The 26,060-nt window shown below is 39.1% G+C and overlaps 1 protein-coding gene across 3 annotated transcripts in view; it reads right to left on the reverse strand.

Annotated features, from left to right (window-relative positions):
* The window catches only part of PDK1 (pyruvate dehydrogenase kinase 1), a 42,396-nt gene that overhangs the window by 15,458 nt on the left and 878 nt on the right, over nt 1–26,060 (reverse strand). For 2 of the 3 annotated variants that reach the window (XR_009740077.1, XM_061435242.1), the window contains exons 2-8: nt 24,660–24,801; nt 21,261–21,332; nt 16,631–16,815; nt 16,234–16,329; nt 15,123–15,200; nt 13,327–13,403; nt 11,412–11,510 (exon numbers count right to left, since the gene is read on the reverse strand). Coding sequence is in view for 2 of the 3 variants with exons in the window: in XM_061435242.1 (XP_061291226.1) it covers nt 11,412–11,510; nt 13,327–13,403; nt 15,123–15,200; nt 16,234–16,329; nt 16,631–16,815; nt 21,261–21,332; nt 24,660–24,801 (749 nt within the window). In the remaining variant the exon portion in view is untranslated. The remainder of the gene's footprint in view (nt 1–11,411; nt 11,511–13,326; nt 13,404–15,122; nt 15,201–16,233; nt 16,330–16,630; nt 16,816–21,260; nt 21,333–24,659; nt 24,802–26,060) is intronic. The other variant, XM_061435250.1, reaches the window with a different exon arrangement.

Consider the following 26,060-nt stretch of genomic DNA (forward strand, 5'->3'; position numbering starts at 1 on the left):
CTTAACCCCTCTTGGAGGAGGTTGCCATTAACCCCACCATAGAGCTGCCAGAACTTACACAGAACTGGGAAACAAACTCTTGGAGGGCATAAACAGAACTTTCTGCGTACCAGGACCCAGGAGAAAGGGGCAGTGACTCCACAAGAGACTGACCCAGATTTGCTTGTAAGTGTTCAGGAGTCTCTGGCAGAGGCGTGGGTTGGCAGTGGCCTGATGCAGGGCTGGGGGCAATGAATGTAGCAGTGCATGCATGGGACCTTTTAAAGAAGGTCGTATCTTCACTACCTTCACCATAGTTTGGCCCAGGTAAATAACAGGGAGGGAACACAGCCCCACCCATCAACAGAAAATTGGATTAAAGATTGAACATGGCCCTGCACATTAGAACAAGACCCAACTTTCCCCTCAGTCAATCTCTCCCATCAGGAAGCTTCCATAAGTCTCTTACCCTTCTCCATCAGAGGGCAGACAGACTGAAAACCACAATCACAGGAAACTAACCAATCTGATCACATGGACCACAGCCTTGTCTAACTCGATGAAACTATGAGTCATGCCGTGTAGGGCCACCCAAGACGGACGGGTCATGGTGGAGAGTTCTGACAAAATATGGTCCAATGGAGAAGGGAATGGCAAACCACTTCAGTATTCTTGCCTTGAGAACCCCATGAACAGTATGAAAAGGCAAAAAGATACAACAGTGAAAGATGAACTCCCCAGATCATTCAGTATCCAATATGCTACTGGAGATCACTGGAGAAGTAACTCCAGAAAGAATGAAGAGATGGACTCAAAGCAAAAACACCACCCAGTTGTGGATGTGACTGGTGATGGAAGTGAAGTCCAATGCTGTAAAAAGCAATAATGCATAGGAACCTGGAATGTTAGGTCCATGAATCAAGGCAAATTGGAAGTGGACAAAGAGGAAATGGCAACAGTGAACATCAACATTTTAGGAATCAGCAAACTAAAATGGATTGCAATAGGTGAATTTAACTCAGATGACCATTACATTTACTACTGTGGGCAAGAAACACTTACAAGAAATGGAGTGGCCATCATAGTCAACAAGAGAGTCTGAAAGGTAGTACTTGGACGCAATCGCAAAAATAACAGAATGATCTCTGTTTGTTTCCAAGGCAAACCATTCAATATCACAGTAATCCAAGTCTATGCCCCAACCAGTAACACTGAAGAAGCTGAAGATGAATGGTTCTATAAAGACCTACAAGACCTTCTAGAACTAACACCCAAAAAAGATGTCCTTTTCATTATAAGGGACTGGAATGCAAAAGTAGGAAGTCAAGAAACACCTGGAGTAAAAGGCAAATTTGGCCTTGCAGTACAGAATGAAGCAGGGCAAAGGCTAATAGAGTTTTGCCAAGAGAACGCACTTGTCATAGCAAACACCCTATTCCAACAACACAAGAGAAGACTCTACACATGGACATCATCAGATGGTCAATACCAAAATCATACTGATTATATTCTTTGCAGCCAAAGATGGAGAAGTTACATAGAGTCAGCAAAAACAAGACTGGGAGCTGACTGTGGCACAGACCATGAACTCCTGATTGCCACATTCAGACTTAAATTGAAGAAAGTAGGGAAAACCACTAGACCATTCAGGTATGACCTAAATCAAATCCCTTACGATTATACAGTGGAAGTGACAAATAGATTCAAGGGATTATTTCTGATAGAGTGCCTGAAGAACTATGAACAGAGGTTGGAGACATTATACAGGAGGCAGGGATCAAGACCATCCCCAAGGAAAAGCAATGCCAAAAGGCAAAATGGTTGTCTGAGGAGGCCTTACAAATAGCTGAGAAAAGAAGAGAAGTGAAAGGCAAAGGAGAAAAGGAAAGATATACCCATTTGAATGCAGAGTTCCGAAGAATAGCAAGGAGAGATAAGAAAGCCTTCCTCAGTGATGAGTGCAAAGAAATAGAGGAAAACAATATAATGGGAAAGACTAGAGATATCTTCAAGATAATCAGAGATACCAAGGGAATTTTTCATGCAAAGATGGGCACAATAAAGGACAGAAATGGTATGGACCTAACAGAAGCAGAAGATATTAAGAAGAGGTGGCAAGAATACACAGAAGAACTATACAAAAAGATCTTCACAACCCAGATAATCACAATGGTGTGATCACCAACTCAGAGCAAGACATCCTGGAATGCAAAGTCAAGTGGTCCTTACGAAGCATCACTACGAACAAAGCTAGTGGAGGTGATGGAATTCCAGTTGAGCTATTTCCAATCCTAAAAGATGATGCTGTGAAAGTGCTGCACTCAATATGCCAGCAAATTTGGAAAACTCAGCAGAGGCCAAAGGACTGGAAAAGGTCAGTTTTCATTCCAATCCCAAAGAAAGGCAATGCCAAAGAATGCTCAAACTACCGCACAACTCCACTCATCGCACACGCTAGTAAAGTAATGCTCAAATTCTCCAGGCCAGGCTTCAGCAATAAGTGAACCATGAAAGAATACACAAAACAACTGTACAAAAAAGTTCTTAATGATCCGGATAACCACGACAGTGCAGTCTCTCACTCAGAGTCAGACATGTTGGAACGTGAAGTCAAGTGGGCCTTAGGGAGACACTGCTGCCAATAAAGTTAGTGGACGTGATGGAATTCCAGCACAGCTATTTAAAATCCTAAATGATGATGCTATTAAACTGCTGTACTCAGTATGTCAGCAAATTTGGAAAACCCAGCAGTGGCCACAGGGCTGGAAAAGGTCAATGCTCATCCCAATCCTCAAGAAGCGAAGTACTAAAAAAATGTTCAAACACCAGAAAACTGCACTCATCTCCCATGCTAGTAAGTGTGTGTTAGTTGCTCAGTCACGTCCGACTCTTTGAGACCCCATGGATTGTAGCCCGTCAGGCTCCTCAGATCAGATCAGATCAGATCAGTTGTTCAGTCATGTCTGACTCTTTGCGACCCCATGAATCGCAGCACACCAGGCCTCCCTGTCCATCACCAACACCCAGAGTTCACTCAGACTCACGTCCATCGAGTCAGTGATGCCATCCAGCCATCTCATCCTCTGTCATCCCCTTCTCCTCCTGCCCCCAATCCCTCCCAGCATCAGGGTCTTTTCCAATGAATCAACTCTTCACATGAGGTGGCCAAAGGACCAGAGTTTCAGCTTTAGCATCATTCCTTCCAAAGAAATCCCAGGACTGATCTCCTTCAGAATGGACTGGTTGGATCTCCTTGCAGTCCAAGGGACTCTCAAGAGTCTTCTCCAACACCACAGATCAAAAGCATCAATTCTTGGGCGCTCAGCCTTCTTCACAGTCCAACTCTCACATCCATACATGACCATAGGAAAAACCATAGCCTTGACTAAACGAACCTTTGTTGGCAAAGTAGTGTCTCTGCTTTTGAATATGCTATCTAGGTTGGTCATAACTTTCCTTCCAAGGAGTAAGCATCTTTTAATTTCATGGCTGCAGTCACCATCTGTAGTGATTTTGGAGCCCAGAAAAATAAAGTCTGACACTTTCCACTGTTTATCCATCTATTTCCCATGAAGTGGTGGGACCGGATGCCATGATCTTCGTTTTCTGAATGTTGAGCTTTAAGCCAATTTTTTCAGTCTCCACTTTCACTTTCATCAAGAGGCTTTTAGAGTTCCTCTTCACTTTCTGCCATAAGGGTGGTGTCATCTGCATATCTGAGGTTATTGATATTTCTCCCGGCAATCTTGATTCCAGCTTGCGTTTCTTCCAGTCCAGCATTTCTCATGATGTACTCTGCATAGAAGTTAAATAAGCAGGGTGACAATATACAGCCTTGACAAACTCCTTTTCCTATTTGGAACCAATCTGTTATTCCATGTCCAGTTCTAACTGTTGCTTCAGGTTTCTCAAGAGCAGGTCAGGTGGTTCTGGTATTTCCATCTCTTTCAGAATTTTCCACAGTTTCTTGTGATCCACACAGTCAAAGGCTTTGGCAGAGTCAATAAAGCAGAAATAGATGTTTTTCTGGAACTCTCTTGCTTTTTCTATGATCCAGCGGATGTTGGCAATTTGATCTCTGGTTCCTCTGCCTTTTCCAAAACCAGCTTGAACATCAGGAAGTTCACGGTTCACATATTGCTGAAGCCTGGCTTGGAGAATTTTGAGCATTACTTTACTAGCATGTGAGATGAGTGCAATTGTGCGGTAGTTTGAGCATTCTTTGGCATTGCCTTTCTTTGGGATTGGAATGAAAACTGACCTTTTCCAGTCCTGTGGTCACTGCTGAGTTTTCCACATTTGCTGGCATATTGAGTGCAGCACTTTCACAGCATCATCTTTCAGGATTTGGAATAGCTCAACTGGAATTCCATCACCTCCACTAGCTTTGTTCGTAGTGATGCTTTCTAAGGCCCACTTGACTTCACATTCCAGGATGTCTCGCTCTAGGTCAGTGATCACACCATCATGATTCTCTGGGTCGTGAAGATCATTTTTGTACAGTTCTTCTGTGTATTCTTGCCATCTCTTCTTAATATCTTCTGCTTCTGTTAGGTCCATAACACTTCTGTCCTTTATCGAGCTCATCTTTGCATGAAATGTTCCTTTGGTATCTCTGATTTTCTTGATTCCATGGACAGGCTCCTCTGTCCATGGAATTCTCCAGGCAAGAATATTGGAGTGGGTTGCCATGCCCTTCTCCAGGGGATCTTCTTGACCTAGGGAGCAAACCTGGGTCTCCTGCATTGCAGGCAGATTCTTTACCATCTGAGCCACCAAAGAAGCACCCCCATACTAGTAAGGTTATGCTCAAAATCCACCAAGCTAGGCTTCGGCATTACACGAAACGAGCACTTCCAGATGTTCAAGCTGGGTTTAGAAAAGGCAGAGGAACCAGAGATCAAACATTCGCTGGATCATAGAAAAAGCAAGGGAATTGCAGAAAAACATCTACCTATGTTTCATTGACTGTGTGGATCATAACAAACTGTGGAAAACTCTTAAAGAGATGAGAACACCAGACAACCTTACCTGTCTCTTGAGAAACCTGTATACAGGTCAAAAAGCGTAAGTTAAAACTGGACATGGGACAACTGACTGGTTCAGGATTGAGAAAGGAGTATCACAAAGCTGTTTACTGTCACTCTGTTTGCTTAACTTATACACAGAGCATATTATGCAAAACCCTGGGCTGGATGAGTTACAAGCTGGAATCAAGATTGCCAAGAGAAATATCAACAACCTCAGATATACAGATGATACCACTCTAACAGCAGAAAGCAAAGAAGAACTAAAGTCTCTAGATGAGGGTGAAGGAGGATTGTGAAAAAGCCAGCTTAAAACTCAATATTAAAAAAATCTAAGATCATGGCCTCCCCATGCATGTGACGATGGTATTAGAGAAGACTCTTGAGAGTCCCTTGGACTCCAAGGAGATCCAATCAGTCCACCCTAAAGGAAATCAGTCCTGAATATTCACTGGAAGGACTGGTGTTGAAGCTGAAACTCCAATACTTTGGCCACCTGATGCGAAGAGCTGACTCATTTGAAAAGATCCTAATGCTGGGAAAGATTGAAGGTGGGAGGAGAAGGGGATGACAGAGGATGAGATGGTTGGGTGGCATCACCGACTCAATGGGCATGAGTTTGTGTAAACTCTGGGAGTTGGTGATAGAGAGGCATGGCGTGCTACAGTCCATGGGGTTGCAAAGAGTCGGACATGACTGAGCAACTGAATTGAACCGAATTGAAGATCATGGCATCTGGTCCCATCACTTCATGGCAAACAGAAGGGGAAATGGTGGAAGCAGTGACTGATTTCCTCTTACTGGGCTCTAAATTCACTGTGGATGGTGACTGTAGCCATGAAATTAAAAGATGATTCCTTCCAAACAGGAAAGCTATGAGAAACCTAGACTGTGTTAAAAAGCAAAGATATCACTTTGCTGACAAAGGTCCGCAGAGTCAAGGCTATGGTCTTTCCAGTAGTCATGTATGGATTTGAAAGCTGGACAATAAAGAAGGTAGAGCACTGACGAATTGATGCTTTTGAATTGTGGTGCTAGAGAAGACTCTTATTAAGAGTCCCTTGGAAAGCATGGAGATCAAACCAGTCAATCTTAAAGGAAATCAATCCTGAATATTCATTGGAAGGACTGATGCTGAAGTTGAAGCTCCAATTCTTTGGCCACCTGATGTGAACAGCTGACTTGGAAAAGACCCTGATGCTGGAAAAGATTGAAGGCAGGAGGAGAAGAGGGTAATAGAGGATGAGATGGTTGGATGGCATCATTGACTGAATGGACATGAACTTGGGTGTCCTCCAGGGATGATGAGGGACAAGGAAGCCTGGTGTGCTGCAGTCCATGGGGTCATGAAGAGTCGGACATGATTTGGCAACTCAACAACAACAACAACAACTACCAAAATTACAGAAAATAAAAGGGATTATGACGGGAAACCATGAACAACTGTGTACCAATAAATAAGAAAACCTAGGTGAAATTGACAAATTCTTAGACAAACTACAGAAAGTAACTCAGAAAGAAATAGAAAATCCGAATAGATGTATAACAAATGAAGAGATTGAATTGGTAATCAAAACTCTTCTCACAAAGAAAAGAACAGGCCCAAATGGCTTCACTGGTGGATTCTACCAAACATTTAAAGAATGAATACAAATCCTTCAAAACCTTCTAAAATACAGACAAGGAAGGAGAACTTCTCAACTTATTCAAGAAGGCCAGTATTACCTGATATCAAAAGCAGACAAAGATATCACAAGAAACTACATACTGATAAATATCTCTTATGAATATCAATGCGAAAATCCTCAAAAAAAATGTAGAAAGTGAGGCCTATCCCCAAAATGCATGGTTGGTTCAACACACAAAAATCAATCATTCTAATACACCAACTGGTAGACTTCAGAACAAACACCACATAATCATCCCAATCTACCCAGAGAAGGCATCTGATAAAATCCAACATCCTCTCATGATACTGTTGTAGTTGTTGTTTAGTCACTAAGTCCTGCCTGACTCTTTTGTGACCCCATGAATTGTAGCCCACCAGGCTCCTCCGTCCATGGTATTTCCCAGCGAGAATACTGGAGTGGGTTGCCATTTCCTCGTCCAGGAGATCTTCCCAGCCCAGGGATCAAACTCATGTCTCCTGCACTGGCAGGCGGATTCTTTAACCACTGAGTCAGGGAAGCCAGTTTCATGATATATACTTAACAAACTAGGAATGAAAGTAAGCTTTCTCAACCTCATGAACAGTATTTACAAAAAACCCACAGCTGATATCACGCTTAGTGATGAAGACTGAAAGCTTTCACTTTAAAGGAAACCTAACTTGTATGTATGTGCTGTATGTTCAGTCCTTCAGTCGCATCCAACTCTTTGCGACCTCATGGACTACAGCCATCCAGGCTCCTCTGTCCATGGAATTTTGCAGGCAAGAATACAGGAGCGGATTGCCATTTCCTCCTCCAGGGGGTCCTCCCTGCCCAGGGATCAGATGCGAGTCTCTCAGTCTCCTGCACTGGCAGGCAAGTTCTCTGTACTAGTGCCGCCTGGGAAGCCCCAGCTGTGTGCATCAGTTCAGTTCAGTCACTCAGTCACGTGCTACTCTTTGAGACCCCATGGACTGCAGCACACCAGGCTTTCCTGTCCATCACCAACTCCCGGAGTTTACTCAAACTCATGTCCATCAAGTTGGTGATGCCATCCAGCCATCTCATCCTCTATCATTCTCCTCTCCTCCTGCCTTCAATCTTTTCTAGCATCAGGGTCTTTTCCAATGAGTCAGTTCTTCGCATCAGATGGCCAAAGTATTGGAGTTTCCGCTTCAGCATCAGTCCTTCCAATGAATATTCAGGACTGATTTCCTTTAGGATGGACTGGTTGGATCTCCTTGCTGTCCAAGGGACTCTCAACAGTCTTCTCCAACCGTTCAAAAGCATCAATTCTTTAGCACTCAGCTTTCTTTATGGTCCCAATTCTCACATCTATACATGACTACTGGAAAAACCATAGCTTTGACTAGACAGACTTTTGTTGGCAAAGTAATGTCTCTGCTTTTCAATATGCTGTCTAGGTTGGTCATAGCTTTTCTTTCAAGGAGCAAGTATCTTGATTTCATGGTTGCAGTCACCATCTGCAGTGATTTTGGAGCCCCAAAAAATAAAGTATCTCACTGTTTCCATTGTTTTCCCATTTGTGTTCAAGTGATGGGACCAGATGCCCATGATCTTAGTTTTCTGAACATTGAATTTTAAGCCAACTTTATCACTCTCCTCTTTATCACTCTCCTCTTTCACATTCACTAAGAGGTTCTTTAGTTATTCTTTGTTTTCTGCTATAAGGGTGGTGTCTAAAATGTGCCAAAAGCCAGGGAATTGAGAGGGTTATTAAGCCCAGATCAAATACTTAATGAATTCAGTTGAATAAGTAAATAAATGTTTGTTCTTAATAGCATAATAAAAAAATAGCTCATTATATCGAAGAGTTGGACATGATTTAGTGACTGAACAACAAAAATAAACATGGAAGAAGAAAAAAAAGACTAAAAGTTCTCCTAAGATCAGCAAAAGAAAAAGATACCAGTTCTATTCAGCACTGTACTAGAGGTTCTAGACACACCAATTAGGCAAAGAAAAAAAAATCAGATTGGAAAGGAAGAAGTAAAATTATCTCCATTTGTAGATGACATGATCTTGTGTAGAGAAAATCCTAAAGCGGTCACAAAAAATATTATAAGAACTTATAAATGACTTTGGCAAGGTTGCAAGATACAAGATCAATACACAAAAATCACTTATATTCTTATATACTGGCAATATATAATTCAAAAATTAAATTAAGAAAACAATTCCACTTAAAAAGCCCCGAAAAGAATGAAATATCTAAGTACAAACTTAATAGATGAAGTGTAAGACTTGTGCACTGAAAGTCAGAAAACATTGCTGGAAAAAAGATTTAAATAAGTGTAAAGAAATCCTGTTGTTCACAAACTGGAAGACTTACTTGATTTAAACAATGAACTTGATCCCCATAAAAACTCAAGCTGATGTTTCTTTGCAGAAACTAACACACTGATACCTAAAATTCTTATGAAAATGCGTGGAACCCACAATAGCCAAAAAACGTTGAAAGAGAACAACAAAGTTTGAGGAAGCACATTTGCCAATTTCAAAATTTACAACCAAGAAATAATAATCAAAATATTCCTAAGGAGAGATATGCAGACCAATGGAATAGAATTGAGAATCCAGAAATAAATCTATACATTTATAAGCAATTAAATTTTGACAATGATGACAAGAAAATTCAAATGCGAAAAAATAGTCTTTTTACAAATGGTACTGGGACAACCAGATTATCTACAGGCAAAAGAATGAAACTGGATTCCCTACTTCAAATCATTTACAAAAATTAACTCAAAATGGATCAAAGACCTAAATGTAAGAACTGAAACTTTAAAACTCTTAGAAACAAAGGCATATATTATTGTGACTTTTGAATTAGGCAATGGCTTCCTGCATGTGACACTAAAAGCACAAGCAATAAATGAAAAAAAACAGAATAATTAAAATTCTTCAAAATTAAAATCTTTGTGTTTCAAAGAACACTCAAGAAAGTGAAAAGGTAAGCCACAGAATGGGAGAACACTGGCAAATCATATATCTCATCAGGGACTAGTATCAAGAATAGAAAATAAACAAATGGAGAAAACTCTTACAATTCAACAATAAAAAGACAACCTACTTAAAAACTGAGCAAAGGATCTTAATTGACACTTAAAAAAAAATACCATGAAATATTAGAATTAGAATGGCTATCATCTAATAGAATGGCTATAATCAAAAAGACTGACAATAACAAATGTTGGTAAGGATGTGGAAATATTGCTACCTTCACTCATTACTGATGGAAATGTAAAATGGTACAGTCACTTTTAAAATGAGTTTGGTATTCCTCAGAAGTTAAACAGAGTTACCTATAGACAATTCAGCTTTTAGGTATATACATAAGAGACCCGAAAACCAATGTTCACTTATACACAAATGGCAGCATTATTTATAATAACAACAACAACAAAAAATGAATGGCTACATGCTATAACATTATATTGAGTGAAAGAAGTCAGTCACAAAAGACTACATATTGTATGACTGAATTTTTATGAAGTGTCCAAAATAGGGAAGTCCATACACAGAAAGTGGATTAGTGGTTGCCAAAGGGTGGGGAGAGGGAGTAATGAGGAGTGACTGTTAAAGAGCACTGGTTTTTTTCTTGGGATTGAGAAAAATGTTCTGAAATTAAACAGTGGTATGGTTACACAACCTTGTGAACACACTAAAAACCACTGAATTGTGTATTTAAAAAAAAACACTAGATATCTTCAAAGTCTCTGAAAGATGATTATTTCTAGTCTGGAATTCCACGTATGGACTTAAATACTGGGAAAATGGCAACTGAGGCTAGGCAACTCAGAGGGGAGATGCTCTAAGAGAGCTAACTCCTAAGCTACCAAAACCAAAAGCCAATATTTGCTGTTAAAAAAATTTTAATTTCATAAACAGCAATATTAGACAATGTCTTTCAACTACAGCAATATGAAAAGAAATAACAAAAAGACTGTCTCTGAGTAGTGACCTACAAGTGGCAAGGAACTGACATATTTCATTTTTATCTCTCTGCATTTATTAATTCAATACAAAATTTTAAATGATTATTTAAAAAAGAGAAACATCATCATACTCTAAGAAACTGAGCTATCTAAGAAAAATGTAGTAGAAAAGGCTTGGGACTAGAGTCAATGAACATGAATTTGAACAAACTCAGGGAGATTATGGAGGATAAAGGAGCCTGGCGTGCAGGAGTCCATGGCATCACAAAGAGTTGGACGACTCAGAAACTTAACAGGGGTCAAAGGACTGACATCCTGTCCTGTGTCATTTATTGGCTATTTAATAATGAGCTAATCACTGTGTCTAGTTTCTGTAAAATTGAGAATAAAATTACCTTTGCCCCTTACTGAAGAGCTGTTAGGAAAATCAAATGAAACACTTAAAAGCAGATTTTAAAACATGATTTAAAAAGGAGAAATTATGTACTATCTACATAATACTATAAATACCCAAATATTTTAGATTTTACTTATCAAAGTAGATATCAAACTAGACAGACATGATTCTACAAAACTGTCTGTCTCCAGGGTTTACTTAAACCTGAATCATCTGGATGAAGGGTCAGAACAGAAACAGATTCACGGGAAAATTTCATAACCTGCCAGATAAATGAAACGATGTGCTTATTATCTAGAAGGAACAGGATTTCTTTCTTTCTAAGAATAAATTATGTATTCTGGAAAACATGTACATGTCTGTACATTAGTTTTTAAAAATTTAAAAAAACAGCACTTACCTTCACAGTCAAATCCTCTTTACCCAGTGTGACATGGACCTGAATAGGCGGATAAACACCTTTGTCAGCATGATGCTCCATCGTTGCTCTCATTGCATTCTGAAATACATAAGGGTTATGTTAAAGATACAACTTTAAAGAAGGAGAGAAATTAAGTACAATTTTCAAGTATATATGCACTCCTTGATATTTTTAAAAATTTTAATGAAAACATGCCTAAGAATTGTAATTCATAACTAAATTTAAAGAACTACTTCTAAAAAATAAGTCAGTTTTGGAGGACTTGGTAGGTAAAAATCCCAACTAAATTCTGAATATTTTCTAAAATCAGAATCTCAACATTTTTAACTAGCTTTATATGAAAGCAGAAAATTCTACCCAAATATTTTTATAATTTGGGAGACAATGGGCAAATCTTATTTTTGAAAACAGTCTCATCTCTATTTTAAAGAACCATTTTAATTGTCATAAACTGCTGTCATAATTGCATAAATTAAGAAAAAGCGATTTTTTCATTTAGTACTAATAGCAAGTCTTATTATGATGTAGAAATAAATCTAATTTCTACTAATTGGAAACCAGAATATTTATTTACACAGTAAAACAGTTTTGACCAATTTCTAAAGGACACAGGGTACACGATGTCAACAGAGCATAAGCACTAAGCAATAACACGACATGTAGCGTTGAAGCAGGAACTGCCAAGACTAGATACAGTTTAAAAGGCAAAAGGCTGGACTGCACTTGGAGTGTGTAGCCCTGGAACACCAATCAGGACAGAGTCTCCCGAGGAAGAGATTCTGTCATCTCTACCGAAGGCCGTTTAAGATCAGGTTTCAGATGGAAGCCATTATTACTGATATGATATAAAGTCTGTTACATAATATGGTAATGTTTCTTTTATTAAGCATCATAGGGAATGAGATCTTTAGGTGACTGAAATTTCAAGGACAAAATTACTTTTAATCCTTTAAGTGCAAATCATTTATTCATTTAACCACTTTGGTAGAAAGATTTTTGTAAAATATTAGATACATTCTTGCTGTCTTAGAACCAAGAACATTTTTCAATCTTTGTTATTCTAAGACAGTCAGCCAGTTTTTCTATGTTTCAGTGTATTTTTCTTTTTTCATGATCAGGCTGAAAGCCACCTCGTCTCTCTTCCACCTGCTCCTGGCTGAAGACATGGTAACCACACTGAGAGAGACTACAGGCTTGATGTGGGGTAATATTTTCAGCCCCATGGACCCATATTCCTCATCACACACTTTCCTGTCTACCAGCAACTGTCTTTGGTATGGTGCTGAGAAAAAAATGTACTCTCAACATTACGAGCACAATTGTATTTAGTTTTCAAATTTTGTTGTAAAGAGCAAATATAACAGCAGAAGTCACATAAGTCAATGTAAGTGACTTTCTCCAAAAAAATGCATACAACAATGTGTATGACAGTGGGACTGTGGTCCTTTAGGGGTGGAGAATCATTCTTCTAAACATTTTGCTTTGTAAAAATACAAATAAAATTGTATCAAACACGTATAACGTGCTGCCATTGTTTAAGACATTTAGGATATTATTCTCAATCTTCGTAACAACCTGGATAATAATAATATCCTTGTTTGACAGAGGAGGAAACTGAGGCTTGGGGTTGAGAGACTTGCACAAGGTCACACACATCTTAGGTGGCAGAACTGGAATTCAAATCCAGGTCTTTCTGAGCCCCAGGTCTGAGCTTACCACTACACTGAGGGCATCAGTGTTGACCAACAGCTTATCTGCACTGATGTGCCATGAAACACCAAAGGGCATCTTTTAATGAAACTGAGGAAAACCTGGTAGAGTATTTAAGCTTTCAAAGCAGATTCCTAACCTTAGGAAAGGACTGATAAAGGTGATGTAATACTATGTTACAAACCTTGAAAAGTTCAAACACCATGTGATAGAGGTGGGATGGTACATAAACCACTTGTATTGGCTGTCCTGGTGATTTTGCTACAGAGCAGAAGAGAAAAATATGAAAGTACAGAGAGATGTGCTTAAAGCATTTTAAAGAATATATTGTGTAGTGCTGAAAAGAAAACATTTACTATGGAGGATAGTACTACTGGGGGGAGAAGGGCTACACCAGTTTTTTACTGTATCTGTGTTTGAATGCCAGGCTCACACAATTTATACCTGCCTGTGACAACATGAGTCCTGCAGTCACTCGTGCAATCCTGCATAACCATCTACCAACCCATCTTCCCATTCTTGTCTATGATGGTTGAGTCTGTTTAAGACACTCAGTCTTACGGTCAGAATTTTTTCCTTCCAAAAAGAAGTGTTAAAGTCTTTAAATTCCATGGTCCAACTCACATAAATACATTCTTTCTTTAAAAAGCCATTTTTTAATTGTTTCACCCAGGTGGGATGCTTTGTTTTATTCTGGGCATTTCTGTGCATATAGATTCAAATAAAAACTTTGAGCTAGCATTGACTTATCAAGGGCCACTAATTCTACATTCAAACATGTAAGAGGAGCCTAGCTGGGGGTAGAGAATAGATAATAAGCAAACCAGAACTTTCAGTAAAGGAGTAAGAGTCGCCATACCTCAGAATTCTCATTCAGCCAATAAGCTGGACTCTCCAATGAATAAACTGGCTCTGGGAAACACAGATGGTACATCTGGAAACTGCCCACAGCAGTTCAGGTTCCCAAACTGTCACTTGTGCCTTGTGGTTCTTATTCACTGAATGTACTATTATGGCTTTAGAAAAACCAGGCAACTCTATTTTCAATGGGGCAACTTCTTCCACTGCCCTCCCACTCTAAGGTCCAGAATACAACTCAGCAGAAGCCTATTTAATTTTATGCTTCTTACAGAGTCATTCTAACTGAGGTAATGTCTCCCTCTGTCAAACTACCCTACCTCCAGGGAAGACAGAGACTCATCAATCTCCTTCCGAGGCATCTAAACCTTTTGTGTCCAAAAGAAGACCATCAGAGATAATCAGAGTCTCCAACAGATGGACATCTTTCTTTCTTCTTTCACATCTCCAGTCTTTACTTCCTCGACAATAAAAAATTGGTTTGAAACTCAGGAAGTAGAAATCTTAAAGGGTAAACCTTACATTCAGTTCAGTTCAGTTCAGTCGCTCAGTCGTGTCCGACTCTTCGCGACCCCATGAAGTACATATAAAAGTCAGATGTAATTTTCTTGAAAGCATTAGTCGCTCAGTCGTGTCTGACTCTTTGCGACCCCATGGACTGTAGCCCACCAGGCTCAGGCTCCTCTGTCCATGGAATTCTCCAGGCAAGACTATTGGAGTGGGTAAGCCATTCCCTTCTCCAAGGGGTCTTCCCGACCCAGGGATCAAACCCAGGTCTCCTGCATTGCAGGCAGATTCTTTACCATCTGAGCCACCAGAGGAGGATCACTTTTTTCTGTGACTAACCAGGAAATAAAAAATATGCAGAGAATCAATATTATCAATTAAAATAATGAAAATGGGAAAGAAAAAGGCAAAATGTCTTTCAGAAAAAATCCAACTAAATTAAAAAATATACATATATACGTACACACACATAAATACAAATATTTTTAACATGATTTCTCTCCCTCAGCTTTCATATCCAATAAACAAGTTGTTTTATATTAAAACAAATCTAACTTATCATTCCTTCTCAGGTAATCATAACACTAATCATTTAGGAAAAGGCATCAGGCTTACCATTTAGTTCTTCAAGTTCTAGTTCGGGAGAGTTAATATAATACAAATCACACAGACGCCTAGCATTTTCATAGCCATCTAGTGTGAATCAAAACAAAAAAGTCATTAAATAAATTTACTTCTGCTTCATGAAGATGGCAATAATATATAGACAAATGAAATTTTAAAGCTTTCTACAGAAAAAAATATACTTTAATAATCTTAGTTTGGGGACGGTCTTTTTAAAGTATGACATGACAAAGCCTAAGGCCGTATAAAGCAAAAAGTGACAAATATGATTACCAAAAAATTTTCAAATATCTGTATGGAAAAAGAAACCATAAACAAAGTAAAAAGAAAACCAGCAGATTGAAGAAAATATTTACAATACATGTAAATAAAATTTAGAGTTGGTAAGGGTTTAGGGAATACTCACTTTCATTCATTGTTTGATACATTTCTGGAGTTATAAAATTTTAAATACATTTAAAATATTTTTAATTCTAGAAACCCTGCCTTCTAAAATACTAGCAAAAGTCAGCACATATATAAGGATGTCTACTGCAATATTGTTGGTGATAGAAACAACAGAAATATGCATCAATAGGAGTACGGATTAATACAGTCTGATACATCCCTAACAGTCATTCAAAGACCTGGTGTATACCCACGTGTATACTACACACGGCACGATGTTTGTAAATTTATAGAAAAACATACACAAACTACCCCATGTTCCAAATACACAAACTACCCCATGTTCCAAAAACAGCAATGTAAGACCAACAATTATGTGCGTGCACAAGCATATATGGTTCAAACAGAAAAAGCTGTGGCAAGATACAAGCCAAACTATTATGAATTATGGCTTCAATATAGGGAATTAGAAAGGAGGGAATAAGGAAATATTTTGAAGTCAAATAGATACTTTTATAATATCTTCACCTTTTGCCTAATAAAGCACGGCATCAACAAAACATTCATCCTATACATAGTGCACAATTAGCATTATAAAGGCATTTTCAAACCTATGCATGGGTTATATCATTTTATCTCATGATTCAAATAACTGTTTTAATAGCACTCAACAGTTCTGAATTGGCATTCTTCCTGAAAGGAGAAACGCATTTACCTTTAATAACTTCAACCACACTGCAGTTGGGATTTATACTTCCGACGTGTTTCCGATGAGATAGGCTTCCTTTGCCTTTTCCACCAAATAATAAAGCTATAAAAAATTAAAAAACAAATAAAATACGCTAAAATACATAATGCCGCTGTCTGGATTTGAATACTGTTTCTCTAATTGGTATCAAACAATAGAACAAGTATTTTCCTTAAAACATAAACATTCTACATAACGTTAAACATAAATTTAAAAACCTCCTTTCAATGGCAGTCTATTTGCTTTCCTTAATACAAAAAAAAAGTAAAAGTAAATATTCTCCCTAAAAGGAAGTTTTCTAAATAAATGTAAAATGTACCAACACAGATTATTTAGCTTCTTCTCTTGACTTCCAGACACTTACAGTGCTGATTAAGTAACATTCTAATTGAAATTCGACTCATGTAGAAACGATCCAAAAAATACTGAACATTCTGGCTGGTGACAGGATCCACCCCGAAGCTCTCCTTGTATTCAACCACACCTTCAGCCATTGTGGGTATCACGTCATTGTGTCGGTTCCTGATCCGTATCACAGTGTCTGTAAAGCTAAACAAACCTGTCTGTCAAAACAGCCAAATATTTTGGCAAGTGAATGTGATACTAAAATCTAAATTTAGCCAATTATACTAGACAAGAAATGCCTAATTCAGTAAAAGAAGCATCAAGGCATGTTTTCTTACACTTATTTAAGCATATTTCAGATAATAAAATATACCATCTCTATAGAGATGTTAGTTCAGTTCAGTTGCTCAGTCGTGTCCGACTCTTTGTGACCCCGTGAATTACAGCACGCCAGGCCTCCCTGTCCATCACCACCTCCCAGAGCTCAAGAAAATTCATGTCTATCGAGTCGGTGATGCCATCCAGCCATCTCATCCTCTGTCGTCCCCTTCTCCTGCCCCCAATCCCTCCCAGCATCAGGGTCTTTTCCAATGAATCAACTCTTCGCATGAGGTGGCCAAAGTACTGGAGTTTCAGCTTCAGCATCAGTCCTTCCAATGAACACCCGGGACTGATCTCCTTGAGGATGGACTGGTTGGATCTCCTTGCAGTCCAAGGGACTCTCAAGAGTCTTCTCCAACACCACAGTTCAAAAGCATCAATTCTTTGGCACTCAGCTTTCTTCACAGTCCAACTCTCACATCCATACATGACCACAGGAAAAACCATAGCCTTGACCAGACAGACCTTTGTTGGCAAAGTAATATCTCTGCTTTTGAATATGCTATCTAGGTTGGTTGTAACTTTCCTTCCAAGGAGTAAGCGTCTTTTCATTTCATGGCTGCAGTCACCATCTACAGTGATTTTGGAGTCCAAAAAATAAAGTCTGACACTGTTTCCACTGTTTCTCCATCTATTTCCCATGAAGTGATGGGACCAGATGCCATGATCTTCGTTTTCTGAATGTTGAGCTTTAAGCCAACTTTTTCACTCTCCACTTTCACTTTCATCAAGAGGCTTTTGAGTTCCTCTTCATTTTCTGCCATAAGGGTGGTGTCATCTGCATATCTGAGGTTATTGATATTTCTCCAGGCAATCTTGATTCCAGCTTGTGCTTCCTCCAGTCCAGCGTTTCTCATGATGTACTCTGCATAGAAGTTAAATAAGCAGGGTGACAATATACAGCCTTGACAAACTCCTTTTCCTATTTGGAACCAATCTGTTGTTCCATGTCCAGTTCTAACTGTTGCTTCCTGACCTGCATATAGGTTTCTCAAGAGGCAGGTCAGGTGGTCTGGTATTCCCATTTCTTTCAGAATTTTCCATAGTTTATTGTGATCCACACAGTCAAAGGCTTTGGCATAGTCAATAAAGCAGAAATAGATGTTTTTCTGGAACTCTCTTGCTTTTTCCATGATCCAGCAGATATTGGCAATTTGATCTCTGGTTCCTCTGCCTTTTCTAAAACCAGCTTGAACATCTGGAAGTTCACGGTTCACATATTGCTGAAGCCTGGCCTGGAGAATTTTGAGCATTACTTTACTAGCATGTGAGATGAGTGCAATTGTGTGGTAGTTTGAGCATTCTTTGGCATTGCCTTTCTTTGGGATTGAAATGAAAACTGACCTTTCCCAGTCCTGTGGTCACTGCTGAGTTTTCCAAATTTGCTGGCATATTGAGTATGCACTTTCATAGCATCATCTTTCAGGATTTGGAATAGCTCAACTGGAATTCCATCACCTCCACTAGCTTTGTTCGTAGTGATGCTTTCTAAGGCCCACTTGACTTCACATTCCAGGATGTCTGGCTCTAGGTCAGTGATCACACCATTGTGATTATCTGGGTCATGAAGATCTTTCTTGTACAGTTCTTCTGTGTATTCTTGCCACCTCTTCTTAATATCTTCTGCTTCTGTTAGGTCCATACCATTTCTGTCTTTTATCGAGCCCATCTTTGCATGAAATGTTCCCTCAGTATCTCTAATTTTCTTGAAAAGATCTCTAGTCTTTCCCATTCTGTTGTTTTCCTCTATTTCTTTGCATTGATCTCTGAGGAAGGCTTTCTTATCTCTCCTTGCTATTTTTTGGAACTGTGCATTCTGATGCTTATATCTTTCTTTTTCTCCTTTGCTTTTCGCTTCTCTTCTTTTCACAGCTATTTGTAAGGCCTCCTCAGACAGTCATTTTGCTTTTTTGCATTTCTTTTCCATGGGGATGTTAAGAAACTCCAAAACAAAAAAAAAACCTTGTAAAATGTAATTATTTTCTTGGAACTCCTAAAAGTAAGGCTGCCACAAAACACAATCCTACAAATGTGAAGGGTTTTCTTTAACTATCATCAACTAAGATTATTTCAACACCTGCTATGAGGATGGGATCCAGGCACAGCCAGCATAAGAGAAGACAGAGCACTTGCTTCTAGAGAACACATGCTCTGTAAGGAATGAAGATGAATGAGCCAATAAAGGCTGTGTGTTTTGGAACCATTTCCCAGGTTCAAGAGAGAAAGGGCCACTAAGAAAAGTAGAAAGGAATTCTAATTCCATTCTATGAGTTTTAAAAAATGGGAGAAAAAAAGGTGAATGTGTGTTCATAGAAAAATCTTCAAGCCATCCAGCTTTTCTATTTCTGTCATTTGAAGACACTACTGCATGGCTTTGCCAACAGACATCCGTCTAGTCAAAACTATGTTTTTCCAGTAGTCATGTATGGATGTGAGACCTGGACCATAAAGAAAGCTGAGCGCTGAAGAACTGATGCTTTTGAACTGTGGTGTTGGAGAAGACTCTTGAGAGAGTCCCTTGGACTGCAAGGATACCTGGCCAGTCCATCCTAAAGGAAATCAGTCCTGACTATTCTTTGGAAGGACTGATGCTAAAGCTGAAGCTCCAATACTTTGGCCACCTGATGCAAAGAAATAACTCACTGGAAAAGACCCTGATGCTGGGAAAGACTGAAGACAGGAAGAGAAGGGGATGACAGAGGATAAGATGGTTGGATGGCATCACTGACTCAATGGACATGAGTTTGAGCAAGCTCTGGGAGTTGGTGATAAACAGAGAAGCCTGGTGTGCTGCAGTCCATGGAGTCACAAAGAGTCGGACACAACCCAGTGACTAAAGTGCACTGAACTGCATGGCTAATTTAAAGAAGTAAATAAAAGAGGAAAGAAGTCTTAGTTGTGAAGTAACAAAATCTACCTTGTAATACAGCCATCAGAACTCACACTTCCAAATGACTGCTTCCTCATTCAAAGTCTTCAGAGACATCATCTTGACTACTATTAACCTATTCCAATGATGCTCTCATTGCTCAAAATATTTTTGGAATTCCTAGTTTATGATTAGTTTCAAAACCAAACTGTTAATCCAAAATACAAACAACAAACTCCTTGAAAACAATTCATCATTTCTAGTTACTTCTTAATCATTTATTTCACATCTCTTTTTTTGTCAAAACCAAAGTAGTATTATTTTGCCTGGCTGCTCACGATATTTTTTTAAAATTCAGGTCTGAATGACTATTTTCCGAAGGTTTTTCAGCATAAGGTTTACTTTTAAGTTAGACTGGATGGGTCTAAATCCATTTGCTGTCCATGTGAGCCTAATGCTATTCTAAGACTTTTTGTCCACAGATAGCATCTCTTTTTGCACAGATAGTATTATTTCAGTAGAGTCATTTTAAAGAGTAAGTGACATCATCTGTGTAAATTTTGCTGCATACCTACGCAAATTCTTGGTGTTATTTTCAAACCAAAATCATGTTTAAAAAGTGAAATGTTGCTACCACCTTTAAAGACAGTAAAAAAATATGTGTAATGGACTTGGAGGACAACAACAGAAACAGTCTTTAAGTTCTGAGTAACATTCACTGGAATAAGCAGGTAACTTGCCTTAGGGGATTACGAGGTTTATTAGTCCTGGTATGTTGATTATTAATAGGTCACATTACTTACATTGTCTCGCAGACCACAGTTCATAAACTAGAGACAAGTTTCTGTCTTGCAGGCCTTCAGTGTTTGTTGAAGGTTTAGTTTCCAATCTTTCAAAATTAGGAAATCTAACTTAAAAAACAAAAATAACTAGACTTGCAGCTTTTCTTATACCCGCCCCCCAACACACACACACATATCATATGATCTGGGCAGTGTTTCTGCTCGGCAATGGTCAGTAGAGCTGAAAGGCTGTCCTTTAGAAGCAAGTGCTCATTACCAAGTCTTTACCAGTCTCCTACCATCCAAGTGGCCCTGAGACCACATCAACATCAGATCACCAGATTTGAACTGCATCTTTCTTTACACTAGAGTGAAGAGAAACATGAAGTTCTTCTTATGCCCAGTCCAATTTCTGAATTTATGTTACCTGGCTGGCCTGTATGGACTGTGACAAGAAACATATACCATCATATGTTCTAAAGCAGTGAAAAACCAAAAGTTAATCAATTTCCCTAAAATGATCCAATAGCAATACATTTACATTTTTATATGATGTTCAAAGAGTATATGATGATGTTTTATATGATGTTCAAATAAGGCAAAACAACTGTACTTACTCATAAATAGTTTTAGCATCTTCAGCACTTTTGTCCTTAAACTCAAGAAGCTCTTGAAGACTCTGGATATACCTAAAATGTAAATCAACCCCTTGTAAGACTGTTCTTTTACATTTTGAAAGTCTAATATTGTGAAAATGATCAAGAGGCATTTTAAACATTTCTTTACTGTTAATTAATTTTTAGCAAATTATGGTTGAAGTGGGATTTGTATACCCATTCACATTCAAGCAAAGTCCCTGCCAGTAATTAGAAGGTACATTTTCTCCTAAAAGCTTAGGTTAAATTTGATTTAAGAATTTCCTACTTTTTTTAAAGTTCTCTACTCAAAGTAGTTTTTATATTTCTTAAAATTACCACTGTACATCACAGTATAAATATACTGATGGTCATGGGAACTGAGTCTGTCACCAACAATTATGTGATCTTGGGCAAATGACTTTAACTTGTCTTAGTCTCAGTAAAATGCAGAGGCCAGCTTACCCTGGTCTAAGAATCTAACTTAAATGTCTTTGTTTTAAAACCTTAATTTTAGATGTTACGTCCAGTCAGCAGATGCTTATTGAAAGTCTACAATCTAACACATGGTTCTTCTAAACAACTGAAAACACAAAAGTATGAAAATGCACATTTTTAATTTACCTAAAAATACGATGGAGCAAATCACCTGGTAAAGGAGCAAAATGAGGAAAGTCAAATCCTCTCTGAAGGTCATGCAGCAGAGCACAATGGCAGTGGAGGGCCAGAGCCAAAACACCTATCATTCAATGACCTTCTTTAGCGTAGGGTCTGCTTTGGCCGGACCTTCAGCTGCCATATTTTAGTAGGCATCCAGGGGCAGTGAAAGTGTTTTAAAAATCTGCAAATCCCCATGTTGGTTTGGAAAGTTGTTTCTGACAAACAATATGCCCTACAGCATGCCAAGGCATTCCAAAGTCTAGTGATTCTGAGTCTACTGTCATGACTTAACCCTTACTCTTCACTGGCAAGAACAATTATGCTTTTATTCAGAAGATACTGAAACCAAGCAGGACCTTGTGGGGCTCCTGGGCACAGAAGCCTTTCCATGTCTCCCATTTCATATTTGTAGGGAATAGGATTCCAGTTTCCATGACCTTCCTTGAGGTCCAAAGGGCAGGTTCAAACAGGAGCTAATCAGGGAAGAGAGATGATGCAGAGACAAGGGAGAAGCGGCCAAGAGACAACAGTGCAAACCTGGAGTCAGTCTGGTTTCCCCTCAAGAGATACACATCTCTGAATTCTTTTACAGCATTAACATGCACAACAAAGGAAAGATATTAGCGTTTTTCATTCCAGAAGGTTTGATAATCTCAAGAAGCTCATCAGGAGACCACCTGAGGCCAGATTAAAGGCCTGCATGTACCCTGATCATTATCAGCAACCTCTTCCTTGAACCACTGCTATAAAACTCTTCACCAAACATCCCTGGGTTGGGACACACAGTTTTTCAGGGCAAGATCCTGCTGTGTCCTCCTTTGCCTGGCAAAGCAATAAAGCTATTCTTTTCTACTTCACCTAAAACTGGCTTCAAGGTTCAATTCAGCACCAGTGAACAGAGGCAGAGTTTTTGGCATTAAATTGTCAACATCTACAATGTGTTAGGCACCGATATTTAAAAAATATAACATATTCTACTTTTAATGATGTTTTTTTAAAAAAAGGAATAAACCTCCATAGAAAATTATCTGTTCTCCCTGCATCAGAGTTCCTAAACAAATGTCTCTTACTTAAACCACATTTCTAGCTATTTCATTTTTGGACTGGAGAGTATCGGATTATCAATTATGGAGCAGTCATATTTCTTTCACTTATTTTAAAAAGTTGACATTATATCAGCTTCTCCCATAATTATATTGGTTACAACAGGAAAGCTAGGATCTCCATAAATCATAATTGGGAAATGCCTTGCAACATTTAAGACTCTTTCCATTTAAGACTGAACTCTGGCAAACTCTTTTGTTTGAAATGTATAGTGGTTAACAGAGTAACACTTTTAATAACATTAACAAGAAAGGCTGTAAACAGGTGGCCACATATGCATGCACACCCTTAATAGCTCCACTGTCATTTTTAGAAGAGAGATCATAGTTTCTACACAATTCTAATAACTTCTGCTGCTGCTGCTGCTAAGTCGCTTCAGTCGTGTCCGACTCTGTGCGACCCCATAGACGGGAGCCCACCAGGCTCTGCCGTCCCTGGGATTCTCCAGGCAAGAACACTGGAGTGGGTCGTCATTGCCTTCTCCATTGTGTGAAAGTGAAAAGTAAAAGTGAAGTCCCTCAGTCGCGTCCAACTTGTAGCAACCCCATGTACTGCAGCCTACCAGGCTCCCCCATCCATGGGATTTTCTAGGCAAGAGTACTGGAGTGGCTTGCCACTAATAACTTCTAATTGTTTTTAAATGATAGAATAAATATTTTAACTTCTGTGACTTATAAAGATATACTTCAATAAGATAAATTTAGTTTATAAAAAAATGTATACCCTTTAACACATTTTATTAATCTGACTTCAACATAAAGCAGTTGCTGCTAAGCTGCTGCTAAGTCGCTTCAGTCGTGTCCGACTCTGTGCGACCCCGTAGATGGCAGCCCACGAGGCTCTGCCGTCCCTGGGATTCTCCAGGCAAGAACACTGCAGTGGGTTGCCATTTCCTTCTCCAATGCATGAAAGTGAAAAGTGAAAGTGAAGTCGCTCAGTCCTGTCTGACTCTTAGCGACCCCATGGACTGTAGCCCACCAGGCTCCTCCGTCCATGGGACTTCCCAGGCAAGAGTACTGGCTGCTGCTGCTGCTAAGTCACTTCAGTTGTGTCCGACTCTGTGTGACCCATAGACGGCAGCCCACCAGGCTCTCCCGTCCCTGGGACTCTACAGGCAAGCACATTGGAGTGGGTTACCATTTCCTTCTCCAATGCACTGGAGTGGGGTGCCATTGCCTTCTCTGACAAACAAATCTGAGTTTGAATCCCAGCTTTACCATGAATGTTTTTGCCTTAGGCAAAGGACTTAATCTGTAGGTACCTCCATTTCTTCATCTGTAAAACGGATGCCTACTGGGCAAGGTTATTGAAGGGATTAAAGGTAACTATCAACTTATGGTAGATATTTTTATTACATTATAAAATAACATCCTTGGAGATTTAATAACACAAATCTTAAATATAGTGTCTGTATTTCTGTGCATTTGATTGTTTTTTCAAAACCAAAAGGTAGTACAGTCCAGGATTCAGGTTGAAGCCCAGATACACCCCAACAAAGGAGGAGGAATGCTGCTACTACCTTGAGACACCACTGCCGAGTAAAAAAGTACTTGCTTTAACTCTGGGTAAAGTCTACAACACTACTCAAATTGCAAACACAAGAACAGTGAATCTTACCAGCTCTGTACCAACTGAACTGACGGTGTCCTGAGAAGATTATCTGGAAGAAGACTTATTTCTTTCATTATATTTGCCAATCTCACAGGCAACTCTTGCCGTAGAAACATAAATGAGGTCTTTTCACAAGCATTCACAGATCCTGAAACCAAATACAGTGTGAACAGCAGTAAGTGGAAGCCATAAGGCAGAGAGAAACACAGAGTTATTTGTCAAGTGATATCATCACCATAACGACAAGGCAAGAAGAGGAGCAAGGGACAAGACAGTCCAGTCTCTAGGGCTGTGCGACATTCTGAACCACCTTCCAACCACACTGTAGAGCATCAGTGAGGTTATTTTCCTGTCTCCATTATTCACATCTCCCATCTTAGAACTAAGACAACCTAGGCAAGTCTGAGCAAGGCGCAGTCTGATTAACGTAGGACCTGTAAAAAGCCTATCCTATATAACCTGTTGCTATCGTTTTAAAAACTTGTTTCCTAACTTTAGGTTTATAAGAAAAACCTGTCTAAGAAGCAGTGGAAATTCTGACATGTTCACGAGAAGATTCACTGAGTCCAGGTAGAACCACTATACTAACTGCCATACGCAAAGAGTAAATGAAGAGTAGTCTTTCCGGCAACAGAAAGCAAAAGCTGCCAATGCCTGCTCTGCGATCATCTTCAAGCTTCTCCCCCAGTAGGTTCTATTTAATTGTCTGATTCCTGGAAAGCAATCTGCTCCTTCCTCCACTCCTACTCAAGATGCTAAGCAGAACAGCTGTAGAATCGCGTTTGGCAAGCAGTTCCATTTAAAGTCAAACTAAAAAGTCATGTTATTTCAGTGATGCATTTTAAACTCACTGATTTGCTCTTTTAGCAAGAGACAACCATAGCAAAAACGAGATTGTCAATAGGAATAATCGTATTAAAAGAAAACATTTTCTTGTGGAAGTTTAATGGCATAGTTGGGAAAGAGGTCAAATTCAACCTCTTAATAACACTACAGTCATTTTAAGGTAAAAACAAAAACCAAGAGCTTTGAGCCAAACAAAATCGACACTGTAAACCACAAGTTTAAGATTAAGTGGCTAACTACGCTGCTATCTTTCAAGCCACTAGTGATCCGTTGGTGACCAAACCGCACTCACAATGCAGAAGATAACTCTTGTCTATTTGAAATTTTGACTTGACTAGTTTTCCCATTTCATCTTAGCGCCCTGCTATGATAAGTTAAAGTTAAATGCCTGACTTTGCAATTCCTCTGCATCTTTTCTAGAGAAAACCAGGAAGCACTCATTTGAGAAAGAGGAAAGTGGAGAGTCACTTCGGTAAACAAACCCCACAGCATACTGTACCCATGCACTTTACACGTGCTGCGGACTCTTGTTGATGAAATGAATTGTACGGTTGGTGGAAA

This window comes from Bos javanicus, chromosome 2, assembly GCF_032452875.1.
Source record: "Bos javanicus breed banteng chromosome 2, ARS-OSU_banteng_1.0, whole genome shotgun sequence".
NCBI classification, from domain to species: domain Eukaryota; kingdom Metazoa; phylum Chordata; class Mammalia; order Artiodactyla; family Bovidae; genus Bos; species Bos javanicus.